General features: G+C 33.1%; 2 protein-coding genes across 13 annotated transcripts; one reads left to right on the top strand and one right to left on the bottom strand.

Moving 5' to 3' along the window:
* The first annotated feature begins 5,228 nt into the window (after positions 1 to 5,228).
* Positions 5,229 to 9,223, top strand: LOC140979968 (uncharacterized). Of its 2 annotated transcripts, XM_073445649.1 has the most exons (9): positions 5,229 to 6,146; positions 6,283 to 6,472; positions 6,599 to 6,676; positions 6,985 to 7,348; positions 7,477 to 7,589; positions 7,851 to 8,015; positions 8,138 to 8,277; positions 8,703 to 8,795; positions 8,887 to 9,223. In XM_073445649.1, exons 1-9 carry the CDS (start codon positions 6,043 to 6,045, stop codon positions 9,047 to 9,049), a joined length of 1,410 nt encoding a protein of 469 aa, XP_073301750.1. In that variant the 5' UTR covers positions 5,229 to 6,042; the 3' UTR covers positions 9,050 to 9,223. The 2 variants fall into 2 exon arrangements, with proteins under 2 accessions (XP_073301750.1, XP_073301752.1); XM_073445651.1 differs by lacking the exon at positions 8,887 to 9,223 and having other exon boundaries at positions 5,231 to 6,146; positions 8,369 to 8,795.
* A 1,714-nt stretch (positions 9,224 to 10,937) lies between these two features.
* LOC140979966 (uncharacterized) lies at positions 10,938 to 14,283 on the bottom strand. Of its 11 annotated transcripts, none has more exons than XM_073445641.1 (4): positions 14,081 to 14,283; positions 12,754 to 13,485; positions 11,293 to 11,563; positions 10,938 to 11,184 (listed from the first exon to the last, which is right to left on the bottom strand). In XM_073445641.1, exons 2-4 carry the CDS (start codon positions 12,847 to 12,849, stop codon positions 11,063 to 11,065), a joined length of 489 nt encoding a protein of 162 aa, XP_073301742.1. In that variant the 5' UTR covers positions 12,850 to 13,485; positions 14,081 to 14,283; the 3' UTR covers positions 10,938 to 11,062. The 11 variants fall into 11 exon arrangements, with proteins under 11 accessions (XP_073301742.1, XP_073301741.1, XP_073301740.1 ...); XM_073445640.1 differs by having other exon boundaries at positions 10,938 to 11,563; positions 12,754 to 12,823; positions 13,431 to 13,485; positions 14,081 to 14,275; XM_073445639.1 differs by having other exon boundaries at positions 10,938 to 11,563; positions 13,963 to 14,275.
* Positions 14,284 to 16,040: the final 1,757 nt, after the last annotated feature.

Genomic DNA, 16,040 nt, shown 5'->3' with positions numbered 1-16,040 from the left:
ATATTTGAATATATTAAAGAAAGTTTTCAACATGAGGCCAAGGAGTTTTGAAAAATATGAGCAATGAAAACCACTTATATGGTTTAATAAGTTAATGTTTTGATGAAATTTGATTTGTTTAATTATTTAAAGTAGATGATTGCAAGTANTTATTGTGAATCCTATATGAGCATCGATAACGTGATATTTAACTATCGAATGTGATGAAATTGAACATGTAATGGATAGACGTCATATTTTAACATGAGGTGCAACAATTTTTTGGAACTAGAGAAGATATATTTTCAATGGATACATAAATTTAAGGTGCTAGATTGAACACAGAGAAGCATAAATACAAAAATAATTCTTCAATAGGGTGTATGAGTTTTATGGAGTAAGTGAGTGTGATAACAAATTATCATTAATTTGATTATCTTTCTCAACACTTTCTCGATCAAATTTATTGTATTGGGCTTGTATAAGGCGATCTACTCGACTGACATGCTTTGCAAGTTACTATGTTAAAGCTCAAGAGTTTATTCAGCACGCATACGATGAATTGTGGCTGCGAGTTTTCGGTCATGGGAAAAAATACACACACAAATAACACATAGAAGAATAGCTGATAGTGACTATACAACACTTCTGTATGCAAATCTTGGATTAGCTGCTAAGGAAGAAAACAGAGATAAAGGAGAAGTGAGAAAAAATCTAAGTTTATTTTTATATGGAGTATAAAATTATATTATATATATATATATATTAAATATACAGCCAAACATTTAAGCGGCTAGTGCTAAAATGAAATATGTGCATTATCTAGCATTGGAGAGTAATAAATGAAAAACTGATATGTAACAATCGGGCATTAATATGAAACTAAAACCATTAATCCTGGAATTATGGTGTTCGTCGACCCATCTCAAGAATATATATGTGAGACGGTTTCACAATAGACTTACTTGTTAAATAAGTAGCGTAAAAACTTCCATTCTCAACCTTGATAAGATATATGAAGCATTCTCATATTTTTTATTTTTAAAATAGAAAATAAAATTTCCAAAATTCTATGCCGTCGCAAAATTATATTATTTTTGTTGTACGCAAACTTTATTTCTTTTTTATACATATATATATATATATGAAACAAAAATAAATACAAACCTTTTTTTTATGAGTTTGTTATTCGTCTCAGATTTGAATCTATATGTGAGATAGACTACAAGACATCGACGATACAAACAAAGACGATAAGTCATGCATATGCATCATACATCCACTCTGTGTGTGTTATCCATCCATAAGATTTTGGAGATATATAATATGGGACAATTAGGGTTTCGTAATTATCCATTCCAAGGTCATTTTAGACATAATATTTTCACGATCCTTAATTTATCACATCCATAAAAATCATTTAAAAATAAAATTATTTTATCATAATTTATTATATTTTCCTATCTATTTTTTTTTATCACACATTGTTAATCATTTAATAATCACATTATTCGAACCAAATGTTGTCATGCTTCATGTATTAATAATCTATTCACCCCTTACAAAAAACATGCAAATATGATAATTATTCTTCTTGAAACCAAATATTTTGTAAGAGAGTTGTCTTCCCAAATCTAATCATATGTATATATGCAATCACTTGAAAATCCAAAAAAAAATTGTTCTTTCAAATTCGAGGTTACAGATAGAGCAAATGCATCAACAAGGCCAACTGATTTGGCCCCACATTGTCCACTCTGGCCTTAACCCCTTAAATATTATTTATTATACATTTGGAATATTTATTTTCCTATGATATGATCAAATGTTATATTTTTGTATCATCAACAGATAAGTCAATTTTCATAAAAATGTGAGAGATTCACATGATATAATGATATTGAAATAGGAAGAGAAATATTATCGATATGACATAGACTAACTCAGCTCTTAGCGACTGGCCAACCACAAATTTCCAATATTTTGCCATCTGATGATGGATGTGAAATTTAAGGATATGAAATTTAAATCCACCAATTTTTTCTACGAGTCATTTATTGAATAGATTTAACAATTCTTGAAAATTTTAGGATCATTTTGAAATATCATAAAACTTAGGTCCTAAACGTGATTTCCACCTCACGACCTTATCATTCTTCAACAATACAACCAATGAATGTGAAATTAAGATGGTGTGGGCATCCCTGGGCAGGCAAACGTCAAAATGAGGTTACCCCAATCAATGATTGACAAAAACTTATATGAGACGGTTTCATGGGTCGTATTTGTGAGATATATATCTTATTTGGGTCATCCATGAAAAAGTATTACTTTTTATGCTAAGAGTATTACTTTATATTGTGAATATGGGTAGGGTTGACCCGTCTCACAGATTAAAATCCGTGAGACGGTCTCACATAAGACCCACTCTCAATGATTTGCCTAATAAATTAAAAAAGCATCCAAATTTTTTATTTAAAAATAATACTAAATCAAAATATAAAAATATTTATATAAATAAATCTAGAAAATATGAGAGAAAATTGTTGTACTAAAAACATAAAATATAAATTAAAATGACTACAAATATCTCTCTTACCAAATAGATTGTCTCGACCCATCATCCCTCAGTAATCGGATAAATGTTGTTTAGAAATTATTCTATAATGAGATATTCGGTTCGAATTCAATAAGAAAAATTCCACAAAATAAGTCTAAACCATCCTGATTTACTATTTATGAAAATTCTTTTAATAGTAAAAACCAAACTTTTATTAAAAATGAATTTTACCATGAAAATAGAAAATAATCTCTAGGTGAGTGTTAGGGGTGTCAAAATGCAACACGACCCGTCAACCCAACACGACCCAACACGAAAAAAATCAGGTTTGTGTTGGGGTTTTCGGGTTCGGGTTGAGTGGGTTCGGGTTAGTGCTGGGTTAGACAAGTTTCGGATTGGGTCGCGGGTTGACCCGAATTTTTTTTAAAAAATATTAATTATATTTTTGTATATTGTATGTTTGAACAAAATTTATTGTATATTTATATGTTAAATTTTCATCATTTAATATTTATTTTGTATATTTTTTTATTTTTTTAACAATTGTTTATTTGATTTAGTAAATATACTTTTAATTCTCTACCATTAAACTTTCAAATTTAAATCGAAAATTTTGTTATTATATGTTTAAATTAAAATATTATTATTATTTTTTTTTCGAATTTTTTTCATTAATTTTTTTAAAAAATAAAAATAAATAAATAAATTTCGGGTTAGACGAGTTGATTCGGGTTAGACGGGTTCGTATTCGATTCGAAGGTTTGCGGGTTGACTCGAAACCTAACTCACCCAACGCGATTAACACCCCTAGTGAGTGTGGGTGGCAAATATAGGTTAAATATTTTAATAGTGTTTGCCTTCTTTTCTTTCTTAGTGCAAGAGTCAATGCACCTGTGCTACTATGCTGTCCTCTTCGTACGATAATTTATATTTTTAAAAATATATATATTTTAAAAATAAAATAAAAAATAAGGACCTTATCCTTGTACATATATTTTATTTCACGCGAAGTCCTCCTAATACCATTTCTTTAATGTCCAAATCGATATCATCCCCATTAACAAACATTGTTGGGACGTGTCATTTATCAATCTTATAATTCCCAAATTATGTTATAAGACGGTCTCACGAATTTTTATCTATGAGACGGATCAACCCTACCGAAATTCACAATAAAAAGTAATACTCTTAGCATAAAAAGTAATATTTTTTCATGAATGACCAAATAAGATATCTGTATCACAAAATACGATCTGTGATACCGTCTCACACAAATTTTTACCATTATTTTAATGTTTATTGGAGATGTACATGCGTAAAAAGTGACTGTTTATGAATTAATTTGATTTTGTAGGATAATAAGTTAAATAGGATAATATAGTTATTTAGTAAACATAATTATATAAGTATATTTATTCAAAAAAATATATACGTATAATATCAAGATTCCTAATAAAGAAAAATCAAAATCCAAAGATAAATAAATGTAAAATATTTAAATGTCATAAATAAATGTGATTTTCAATCCAAAAAAGGAAATAGTATAATCTAGAATATGTTGATTGATTTCTTGCTAAAATAATGGTATTTTTTGAAATCTACCCCCAAAATATTTTGAAAACTTTGAGAAAAACCAAGTATTGCCAATATCATATACCTTTTTTATGATGAATAATTGAATAAGTTTATGTTGGTAGATATTTCTTCATAATATTTTCAATAGATTTGCAACATGAATTAACAAAGTTTATAAATTGCAGCAAAAAAATTTGAAGCTAGTGTTGAACATTTTGTCCTTAAGACAAATTTGCTCTATACATAGTGCTCACAAGATATATCAATATTTTTTCAATATACAACGATTTACAACTTTTGATGATAGCACTACAAATCACAAATTTTATAACCAGAAATGTTGTAAACTCTATTTGAGAAGAAATAAGAGAGCGAAATTCGATATGAACGCAAATATTCTTCTTTTTGTTTGATTATCTCAAAATTTGATGTTATTTCTGGAAAAATATATTTTATACATTCAGATAAATTAGTATTTAAGTTATAACTCTCGAAATTATGACTAAATTAAAGACACCTTTAAACAACATTGTTTCACGAAAACTTGCACATGCAGTCATACAACATACCAGGAACCTAAGCACCACTAATCGGGCACCTAGACGCCTCCCTCTTGGCCTTGAAATTCATAAATGGTGCTAAGACGTTTCTTGAGGCGCCTGAACACCTCTCTTGCACAACATGAGCGCCTCCCCAGGCCTGTAAGTTTTCATGTCACACATGGGGCGCTCTTTTTGGGGTTGCAGCACCTCTTTTGATGCATGTTTTACTCCGTTTTGTTCAGTTGATGTTTATTAATTCTTTTGCTTACTTAAATTTCATTCATTAAACTTTAAATTTTACAACAGTTCAAAAATTTATATTTATGATGTCCAAAAGATACGAATTTTATTGTATTTTTTCTCAAATAAATAAAATCTATAGGATTTTTGGTAAGAAATATTGGGGAGGAGGAGAATTTTAATCGATTTTTTTCAGTTCAGAAACAAGAACACGTTTCACCGAGGTGGATACCATAGGAACCTTCGTTTACTGCAACGAAAAAAAATTCAGTTCATAATAAAATAATAACGTACAGACATACGTAAATGGTGATTAGTGCGGTAATGAGAGATTCTAGTCCCGATAAGCTGTAGGATTACAGATTACCTTTTCCCCTATCCATTTCGTTTGGCTCCACCATAAGCAAAACAATAGTAAAAACAGGGACCCTCCTTCCAAAAAGTGCTCACAATTATGAATTCACTGTCAGCCAAGATTATATATATGCATACAACAGATGGAGGGCCTGTGTATGGGGTGAGGGAGATAGAGAGGGAGAAGTTGAAGAATTAGAGGGAAAATTAAAAGGGAGAATTGGGTTTTTTCTTTTTTGTGGATTATTTTGGCTGATGCTAGAGTTGATAAGTTCCAATTCTATGGATCTTGGGAGTTTCAGCGTTATAATCAGTGTCAGCTTCCACCATATACATTTTATTACTTGCAGTTACTTCGCTTCATCTTCACCATCTTTGTCTGTGTGTTCCTCTTGTTTTGGAAGTTACCACTCAGCACCCAGAATGGCCTCTGTGAACCCCTCCATTAAACCTTCATCTCCTTTGATTTCGGAGCTTTTATCTTCACCGGTTTTTGACGAGGAGAAAGCTTGATTTTTTCGAGTTTTCTTGATTGCTGGCCCCTCTTTACTTCTGTTTCTTTTTGTCTTGCGGGGTTTTTGCTGCTTTTTGGCGTTTCATAACACAGCTGTCTACTTTTGAGCTTAATCTCTGCAACCGTTGTGTTTTGTTTTGTTTTTTTTTCTTTTCTTGAGAAGCTGGGGCTTTGAAGAGAAATTTCTAGAAAATTTGGTCTTGTGTCGACATACTTTGTGCGATTGTTGGGAGGTTTAAAGATTGCCCTGTCCTAATCATTTAATGGGTAATTGAAGAATGATGTGTGTTTCTTTACCTGGGTTTGGTAACCAGCAGATGATGATTACTGGTGGGATCGACGCATCTTGTGTCGCTATGCCTTCTTTGGGAACTTTTGGCAGGTAAAATCGTCATTTTGACTTTGAGTTCAAGAATTCAATGGGTTTTGATGGATTTTTTGTGAAATCACATACAATTGATTGCTATGGCGGATTTTATATAGATGTGTTGAATGTGAGTTTAACTTAGCATCATCAGGTATGATTTTGATTGTATCCATGGATGTTGGAGTGACTGTGGCAAAGGGAAATTCAACTATATGACTGCTAAAACAGCTAGAAATGCTGCAGTTAAAAAGATGAATACGAGCGTTTCTCATCTGGCTACTTGTACTCTGGCAGTATCAGCCGTATCGTATAATTCGTCGAGGGCCAATTTATACAAGGAGGTTGAATTAGTTTCTCGCTATATCCTCTTTTGTTGAAACCAGAATGAAACTTAAATCTTATATCCCCTCGTGTTTATGGTTGTCAAATTACGTGAAACCTTGATTAATAAATTTATGATATGTCAGATTCTTGAGGCTGCGAGAGATAAATTTACTCGGGAGATATGTTTTCAGTCCAAGGACAAAGATATCTCACTTGCAAAGGTGATCTTGCAGTATTCTTTTGCTGGTTTTATTCAAGATTATTAATGCTCTATGATTGGAGTAATTGCTTCTACAAGCAATTGTAGAATGGTCCACAAGTTTTAGAATTTCTTCCATCTAATGATAGACTAGTATTTTGGATTTGGTTTTCCCTCTCGGGCTTATAGCATTATGCATGCAAAAACGACCCAAGATGCTTTTTACTAAGTTTGATGGATTGTAAAAAAGCTATTTTTTTGAGGTTTTGTATTAAATGGTTTGGTTTGCTGTTGTTAATTCCGTTCCTTCACTCGGAATTGGTTCTTTAGGCTTTGCTTTATGTGGCTGTTGAAGATGAGGCGTTGTTGGCTTTCAACCGTGAAATTGACGCCCACTCAGTCCTTAATGAAAGAAGAGATATGACATCACCATCTAACGTGCAATCGTGGAACTGTGTGGAATCTATGCCAATAGCCGGAAAGAATGTGAATGGGTGGCTGACTGAGCTAGATGCCATATCAAGGGAAGTCGAAGCCGAACTTGTGTCGAGAGAGATAGGATGCGATTTAGTAGAAGTTTTGGGTGCGGTGAACAAAGTTCTTTTTGAATTGAGAGGTTTCAAAAGGTCACCTGTACTAGTAGATTCAAAGTGTTTGTACTTGCACACTGTATTAAGCTCTGGATGCGCCAGCGGTATAGATCCATTAATCCATGTTTGAAAACCATTATATTCCTACTTTATGTGAATTGTGTTACTCCTGATATGTTCATGGTTAGAAGTCAAAAGATTTCCACTAAATTTGCGAGTGTAATTTTGACAGCAATTTTGCTAAGTGTGATTTACATCGAAGTTTGCCGACGACTTAATCTGACAATTGTGGGATCTCGAGTTGGGGAAGATTTTTTGATATGGCCCCCAACTAAGAACCCTGAGGTATGTTAATTTCACTCTCAATCCTTGGCATGTAGAGGTTATCCCATATGGTAACTTGTGTTTAGTCACGCATAATTGTACAACGGGATATTTTTTTTTCTAAAAGTTATTGCAAATTGTGACAGTAAATTAAATCTTTTAACCACACATCCTAATCCTAGATGCCAACTTTTGACTATTTGCGTGTATGGGTGGGGATATATTGCACGTAACAGTAATTTTTTTGGTTACAGGATCTGATAGCTAACTCTTTATATGTAGGAATTATTCAGAACAACCTCTGGACATAGCTTGTTCGGGATTGTTAATGGAAAGTGTGTTGAGGACCCTCGATCTAAGGCCTCAGACATTAACAGCAACTCACTTTTGGGGCTGGATATTGCAACAAATCGAGACATCATCGGAATTTCTTTGGCCAATTTAATCGTGAGTCTTTACTTTTAGTTCATGTTGTTTTATACTTGGATTTATTGCATTACGCGCGAGAAATGTCTCAAAATATAGTATGCTTCTGTCCACCAAAATAAAAAACTAAATATGTATTGCAGAGACTCTACTGGAAGCGTGCTTCAAAACTGAATTATGGGTTGATGCTGACTTCTCCACTAAGGCCGTTTCATAAATCTGAAGACAAGTTCAATAATGTCTGGGGTTCAAATGTGCCTTTGTTGCCCCCTCAGGAGCTGAGGTAGCGCATCACTGCACTCTCTATATATCTTGATTACTATTGTCCTCTATGTGTTCTGATATTACAGGTGCCTATTTGTCTTATCCTACAGGTTGAGATGCATATATCACAAGATTGGCCTGAGAATGAGGATATTGTGAATTCAGACTCATAGAATTCTCTCAAAATATTAAAATCTAACCAATAGAGGATTTATCATAACATATTATATTATAATTCTATAACTCTTTTATTTGAAGTAAGATTTTCAAACTGATTAGTCATATCATAATTGTTTCACTTGACATTTGCTCGTGGCTGGCGGAGGCCATGAAACTTTTGGTCTTTTTTCCCTGTTTTCGTAGTGTTGTACCTTTCCTTGGGTCAAGAAAATATGTCCTGTAATTTGTGTGTTACCCTGCGTTTATATGTTCTTCACTTTCTAGGCTTGCACTCATGGCTTCCGAGAGATTGCTTATACTTCAACCGCATAATTGGGCTCTGAGACGTGACTTCGGCATGATGCTGTACTATAACAGGTATGAACATGGGGCCTGTTATATTTGGGTCATCTCTCTGCAGTTGTGAGAATTTCCCGAGTTTCTACAATACAAGTTTTAACCCTTACAGAGAATACGAGGAGGCGGTCCAAGAGCTTAGTATCTGCATGGCATTTGCACCGGAGGAAGAGGCAGAAATTTTAGAACGTTTCGTCGAGAAACTAAATCTGATGCAGCTTGAAGCGTCTTGGAAGTCATTGGGACAAAAGGGAGGTCGGTTTACAGTTCCTTGACCTGATCAGTATGATGATGTTACATCTAGTAGTAGCTCGCCCGAACAATGTTACCTTTTTTTGTTCCTTTTTTTCCCTCTGTATTTGTGAATATGTTTCATTAGACACATCTTTGATCCCCATGGTTTTGGGACAGATCACATGCCAATAAACAGGAAAATAGCTATCTTTATATTTCGATTTATTATCAAATCCTTCTCATCTGAATCAATGTGGTGCCTAATCTCTAAATGAAAAATCTCTCCCTATGATCTCATGCCCGTTTAAACAAGATGTAACCGAAATCCTCTGGCGTAGCATGAAACATCCTCGATGTGGACTGAAATGGGGAACATGACTCGTTTAGGCTTGTCTGCTGGTATCAACCATAAGACCAACAGAACCTGTTGTTCACTATTCGCTGAATGATTCTTGGTTTTTCAAATTCCAATTCATTCAAGAAATGACAAAAAGAGCCTAATTTCTATTGTAATTTCTTGGAAATATCATTAAAGGGCAAAAAAAAAAGGAATAATGCAGGGTGGGTGACCATCTTAATCATCAAACTATTGAACGTATGATTTTGGTCTGTTGATTTGATTACCTATCCTTTTAAGAACTATGCATTACCTTGAGATTGAATAATGCTTGGTTTGGGCATGTTCGAGTACGACGAATGTGTTTGAACTTCCACAAGAAAACATCTCCTTTAGTATTTTGAATCATCGTGCATGAATTTTTGTATATTTAATTCATAGGTTTCAGAATCAACTGTATCAAACTTTTTTTCTCGACAAAAGAAACAAAATGATATTAGCGTACATGTTTCAGATAACCGAGTTCAATCTAGCCAAATTCATGCCAACTCAGGGATTATTCTATTCTATATCTGAAGTATTTCTCTTCTTATGATATAGTCAAATGACAGTGATTGAATCATCAACATATATGTCAAATCTCATAAAAATGTGAGAAACCTATATAATCTAATGATATTGGAATATGAAGAGAAACACTTCTAGTGTAGCATAGACCCAACCCTAAACTCAGCTAATGTCCATCTATTGATTAAAATAAATCAGGATATCGCAATTGCAAAAAATTGGCATAACCCATGTTTACTAATGGTAACTTTGCTTGTTCTATATGAGTTTCGAGCTATGATGTTTTTATTGGTCGCCATTTCTTTCTCCTTTTTTTAAAGAAAAAATTTCCAATTCTTTTAGATTTTTGGAAGATAGTATAATTAAAGTGTTATTTTTTCTTAATTTGTCTTGAATCTGTGGGACATTGTATGAGCTAATTCGAAATGCTGTCTTTCCTAATTAGCTCTCCAATACAACTCAAAGTGACGCAACTTGAAATGGTATTTCCATTAGTAAGATTTGAATAATATATCTCTCATTATAAAAGGAATCGAACTCCTTATTGTTCGAAATTGCCGAGGATTCAGTTTCATCGAAACACATTTAAAATGAATCATATGTGCTATATCATTTATACACATGCATGATGCACAAAGTGGGAAGATATATCTGAGGTGGGATACGTTGTGATTTAAGTACGAGACGAGATCCTCTGCTATGCATGATGCTACATTTCATGCTATACATATATACGGTATAATAATTTCAATTATGTAAGAATTTACTTACCAAACAATGAAAATCATGTCGTAATTATACAAAACATATTTATTATAGAATGAAATATAGTACCATTAGAGCAGAGGATCTCATCCGGAAAAATTTTGATCGAATTCATTGAGTTTACGGCCCCGTTCGAAAGTTCGTAGAAACAATTTGACTAACCAAGTAATAATGATTCATTCATTCTTTGTAGAAATCAGATACATCAAAATTCAAGGTAGAGCTAAGAATGTGCAACATCAAATATATATATATATATATTTAAAAAAATGTGCAAAATCGAGTGAATCACGAGTTTCCACTATCCTATACCTTTTGGAAAAATTTAAATACAACCTGTATAAAGTTGAACTCAATTCACACATTGATTAGACAAAATAAAGCCTCAACTGGCAAGTTTGAAAGCATCGATGAAGAGACCGTAAGTGAAACCCATCTTGAAATTGTTCAGAAGGGCAATAGGAAAAGTGACTTTCGGCCGGCTATAATAGAACCTCGTTACGTATTCTGTTATGAGAACACACAACACCGCAGCAAATACATCATTCACACCTAAAGCCCCAAATGATAGAGATATGGTTTGCGCGACATAGAAACCACCCAAGAGAGATATACCTCCAAAAAGTGCCCTTCTTGATGGACTTCTGAAGTAGTTTCTTGATGCCTCTGGGATAATTCGTATAATGTCGACCAATCTTCGAGGCCCTTCATTATCCTGCACAGCCCGAATTTGGAAAAACTTGGAGGATGATCCTGAAGCATAAGTTTCCCGCCTCTGATTAGCAATGCTAGTTTTAGGAACTATACCATATCCGAGAAGACCAAGAGAAGATACAGTCACAGAGTTTGCCATTTTGGCAAATGAATGTTGGCAAATATGAATTCCCTGGAAGAAAGAAAAATTGAGATGAACTCATAAGACATTGCAAGATTACAATACTTTTCTTCACAATGGAAATGCATAAACCAGGAGGAAAATGGACATATTTAAATTAATTTAAAAAGTTAATAAGCAGAAATATGATACATTATACTGAAAACCCCAAGTGTACTAACTTTTAGTTAAACTTCTTTCATCACTATTCTGTCAAAATAGATATTAGCACCTAAATTATATGACAGTTGCCTTAATATTTTTTCATAATTTTATTTTTTTAAGAAAAAAACCATCTATGCAGTTCACGTCCAAAGTAGCTATTCCACGACTTGCAACAGATCCCATATTCAAAATATCGGCTCACTTTGTGTATCATGTATGTGAATAAATGACATGCAGATATTGTTCGTTTTTAAATGTATCTTGATTACACAAAGGTCTCAAGTTCTAGTTTGGTGACTGACCGATCGTTCGAAATAGACTTGAAAGTTAGAACCCCGCCACAAAATTATCTATACATCCACATATTATAACAAATTGTCCCTAGCCAAATGTTCTCGAAGATTATACCGATCAATCAAATTTGCAGTCTCATAGGAATCTAAGATAGTTTCCTTCAACAGTGCAACTCCATAGCAACACTCGAACTAAACAATGATTCAGTTTCGCTCTTGGCAACAACCATATAAAAGTTCGTTCTTAAAATAATCAATCAATTGTGAGTCTCCCTGAATCTCCTACTAAAAGAAAATACATATTTTCGGGATTTAAAGAAAATTATAATGCTTCTTTATAAAAAAAATATTGAATCAATATCATTACTCATTTAAAGTATCAAATTTTCATGTTGTAAAATTAATTTCAATTGAAAAAGGGCAACATCTCTGCTGTATTTTGACTACACCAGCAACAACACAATCCTAACGATACAAACAGGCTCACTATCGCCAAATAAAATATTTCTCGGTCCTCATAAATCAAATTTACTTACGTGAGTCCAGACCAGATACCAAGTTGTTTCGATGTTTATTTCCACATCGAATATTTGAAAATTTTGAACCATGTCCAAAACCTTCTCTAAACTATACATTTGCAATGACTCAAAAGTTCAAACATTTTCAAGAAATAAGAATGAAAATCATCTGATTCAAAAGTTCATAAATTTATTCCAATAATTAAAAGCTGGAAAATATGGTGACCCGAGTTCCCAAGACATCTCTACTCTCAATCCCAACACCTCCGCTCCTCAACATATCCGGTCGACTCCACCTAAAGTATGCCCACACAGAAAACATACAATAGTCCTGAAGGGTGAGCACAACCCAATATGAAACAACCAAAATAAAAATGGCAAGTATAGAATGAGATTATCAAATGCAAATGAAATGAGTGATATATCAATCGATAATCAAAGGAACGGGAATCTCAAATCTTATCTCATAGGGTACCCAATCATATCATATAGGGATATACACCTGACATACTACCGACTCCTACTTTCGAGGTAATCATGCGGCACAGAGCCCTACAAACCATCCAGACTGTGGTGCCCCTTGTGGCAGCTCGACATAGTGCGCACTACACCTGCCCAACCACAAGTCCCATACATCCCTCCAATCCTTGCAAATGTCACTCGGCTCATCAATCAATAAGACAAGAACTGGAGGCTCAACATGTATGCATGGCATGAATCAATAACGCAGCAATGTGTGTGTTTCACAGTAATTTATCATAATCAAATTCACAATTCCAACGCATCAAATAAATCATGGTTATATAATGTCAAACAATCTATTTCGCGAAAATCAATTAATATCACATATTCACATTTCATAAAATAATTTTATTTCTCGTGTGTTACCTGATTATAACATACCTATGTTTCGATGTAGGTTATGGAATTGGCCTGTAATGATGTGATAATACCCACTCTGAAAAAATAGTACAATATTTATCAAGTCGTTATGAAACCATCAAAACAGTATAGCAATAATATATCTACACGCATCCCTTATTTTCTCTCTCCATATAACAATTCATCGAACACTTAACACGTGTAATTCAACCCAATATTTCCAATGTTAGTGTTCTACTATTTTCAACCAAGAAATGCAATATTACACCTGAAAAGACATTAAACACAATATTGGCTCGAATCAGTTCTAATATGATGATCTTTCCAGCAGCAAAGTTCTATTCAGTTTTGCGATTGGAATAAAAAAAATATTGATGTTTTTGCAATTCAATTTCACAAATGTCCCGCCAAACCCCTGATTTTAACAACCAACCTAATCACCTACAAAGACTTGCATGAATCTGCGACAGAATAAAGGAACCCACGTAAACAAACAAAAAATCCAACAATCCTACAGACTTATTCATTTACTTTCATAAGAAATTCAACTTACACTTAGCACAAATGTAGACGCTTTAGTATCCCCAACATTCAATGATGTTCTATAATCTGCCTAAGTTCCTAACTTCAAGATAGATTAACAAAATATAAAGAGTACACGCCACTCTTACCGCATATGATTCGATTTAAGGATGGTCTTGCACGATAAGAGGAAATCGATGGAATTCACGAGGCAACACAAGAACAATTTTGTCTTGCTTGTTCGATCAATCTGCTCTTTCGGAGAAGAAGGTTTGTCACGTTGAGCTGCAAGGGAAATGACTTGAAGGAGTGGGTTAATGGGCTAAGAATCTAGCGGCCCATGTTCCCCTCCCTTCTATTTTATTTTTTTTTCTTTTTTAATTTATTTGTTAAACAACTTGAATAATCATAATTTATACTTCTAACTAGGAGGGAAAATATGTCTCTAAAATAATTTATTTATTTTTATGTACTTCTTAAAATGTTGAATTTAATTAAATCATTGATGGTTGTGTACGTGGATTTGAACAATACTCCTAATGTGAATAGGATTTGAGGTTGAGTTATATTATAAGTCTCAATCTTAACATAATATCAGACACAAGATCCATCATTATATGTTGGACTGTCTTATATACCACTCGATATATTTTGTAAGTTTCATGCTCCGATTGTTCATTCTTAAACGTGAGATGATGTGTTGGATGTTTTACATCGTTTGAATTAAAGTTATTTGAGGGAAAAAAGATTTTTATTACAAAATCTAATAAAAACTGAATATGAAAAAATTGAAACTTATTAGAAAGAGTAAGTCTCTCGTGAGACGGTCTCACGAATTTTTATTTGTGAGACGGATCAACTCTATCGATATTCACAATAAAAACGTAATATTCTTAGCATCAAAAGTAATATTTTTTTTCATGGATGACCCAAATAAGATATTTGACACACGAAATTGATTCGAAAGACCGTCTCACAATAGTTTTAGTGTATTAAGAAATTTGGTTTAACATAATTTTTCATATAATTGAACGGAACCAATCCGAATAAACTGATTTGATATCTTTTTTGAAAAATAAAATCGGATTTATAAATTTTGAATTTAATCGGTTCAATCGATCATTTCTGTCTAACCAAAATTTTTCTTGCCCAAATATTGCTAATATTATTATGTATTTATTATTGTTGTAAATTTTATTATTTTTGCCTTTTTTATCGTCATCATCATCATCAAAAGGCCAAATCGGGAAAAAAATGGTAGGGTTGACAAATCTAACACAAAAGTGAATATAAAAATATTGATTTTATTTTGAAACTCGATTTATTCAGTCTAATCCATATTTTATAAAATATTTGAAATCAAAACGAATAAACTGATTTAAACTTATATATTTTTTTTAAACAAATCGGTTTTTTGAATTAATCAAATCAAAATTTTGAACTAAATTGGTTGTGCCAGTAATCTTGGTTTAAGCAAACTTTTCTCCTCACTAATTTTGATAATGTCATTATTTTTTATCGTTGTTTATAATTTTAAACATTATAGATATTATTACTATTATTGTTATAATTAGTTTATTTATATGATTTATTTCTAACAACATATTAGTTTTTTGTATTTAAACAATAGAAAAACAATTATATTTATTGAAATTTTAATATTATATTAAAAGATTAAAATTCTCTTAGGGGGAGGTTTTGTAACCGCGGTTCCCGGCCCCTGACTTTGGGCCCGAAGTCAAATCTAAACACCATTTATAAGGGCTGGGTTTGTAACCCCGGCCACTCAGCCCATGTTTTTTGTCCAAGTCAAATCTAAAAAGCCCATTTTATCCGAGTTGTAGAAATTGTCGAAGGCGGCTTTCATTAGGAGCCGGCCCGCCATCGCAGCCCAGCGCCTCTTCTGTACTCACACTGTAGTTATGAATTACTCCCCCGCCGATAATCACCTTCTGTTCCTCCTCCATGAACCTCTTCCGCGGCACTTCCCCATCCCACCACCGCCACCGCAACTGTGGCTCTATATGATTCCCTTCTTGGTCATCACGGCTTGGCTAAACATTTTCTTCTTCATGTCCAAACCCATTGTTAGTTGTCTCACAAGCGAGT

The sequence above is a fragment of the Primulina huaijiensis genome, chromosome 6 (assembly GCF_012295235.1).
Source record: "Primulina huaijiensis isolate GDHJ02 chromosome 6, ASM1229523v2, whole genome shotgun sequence".
Taxonomy (NCBI): Eukaryota; Viridiplantae; Streptophyta; class Magnoliopsida; order Lamiales; family Gesneriaceae; genus Primulina; species Primulina huaijiensis.
The sequence above is the reverse complement of the archived record's forward strand: the minus strand, read 5'-3'. Positions and strand labels throughout refer to the sequence as shown.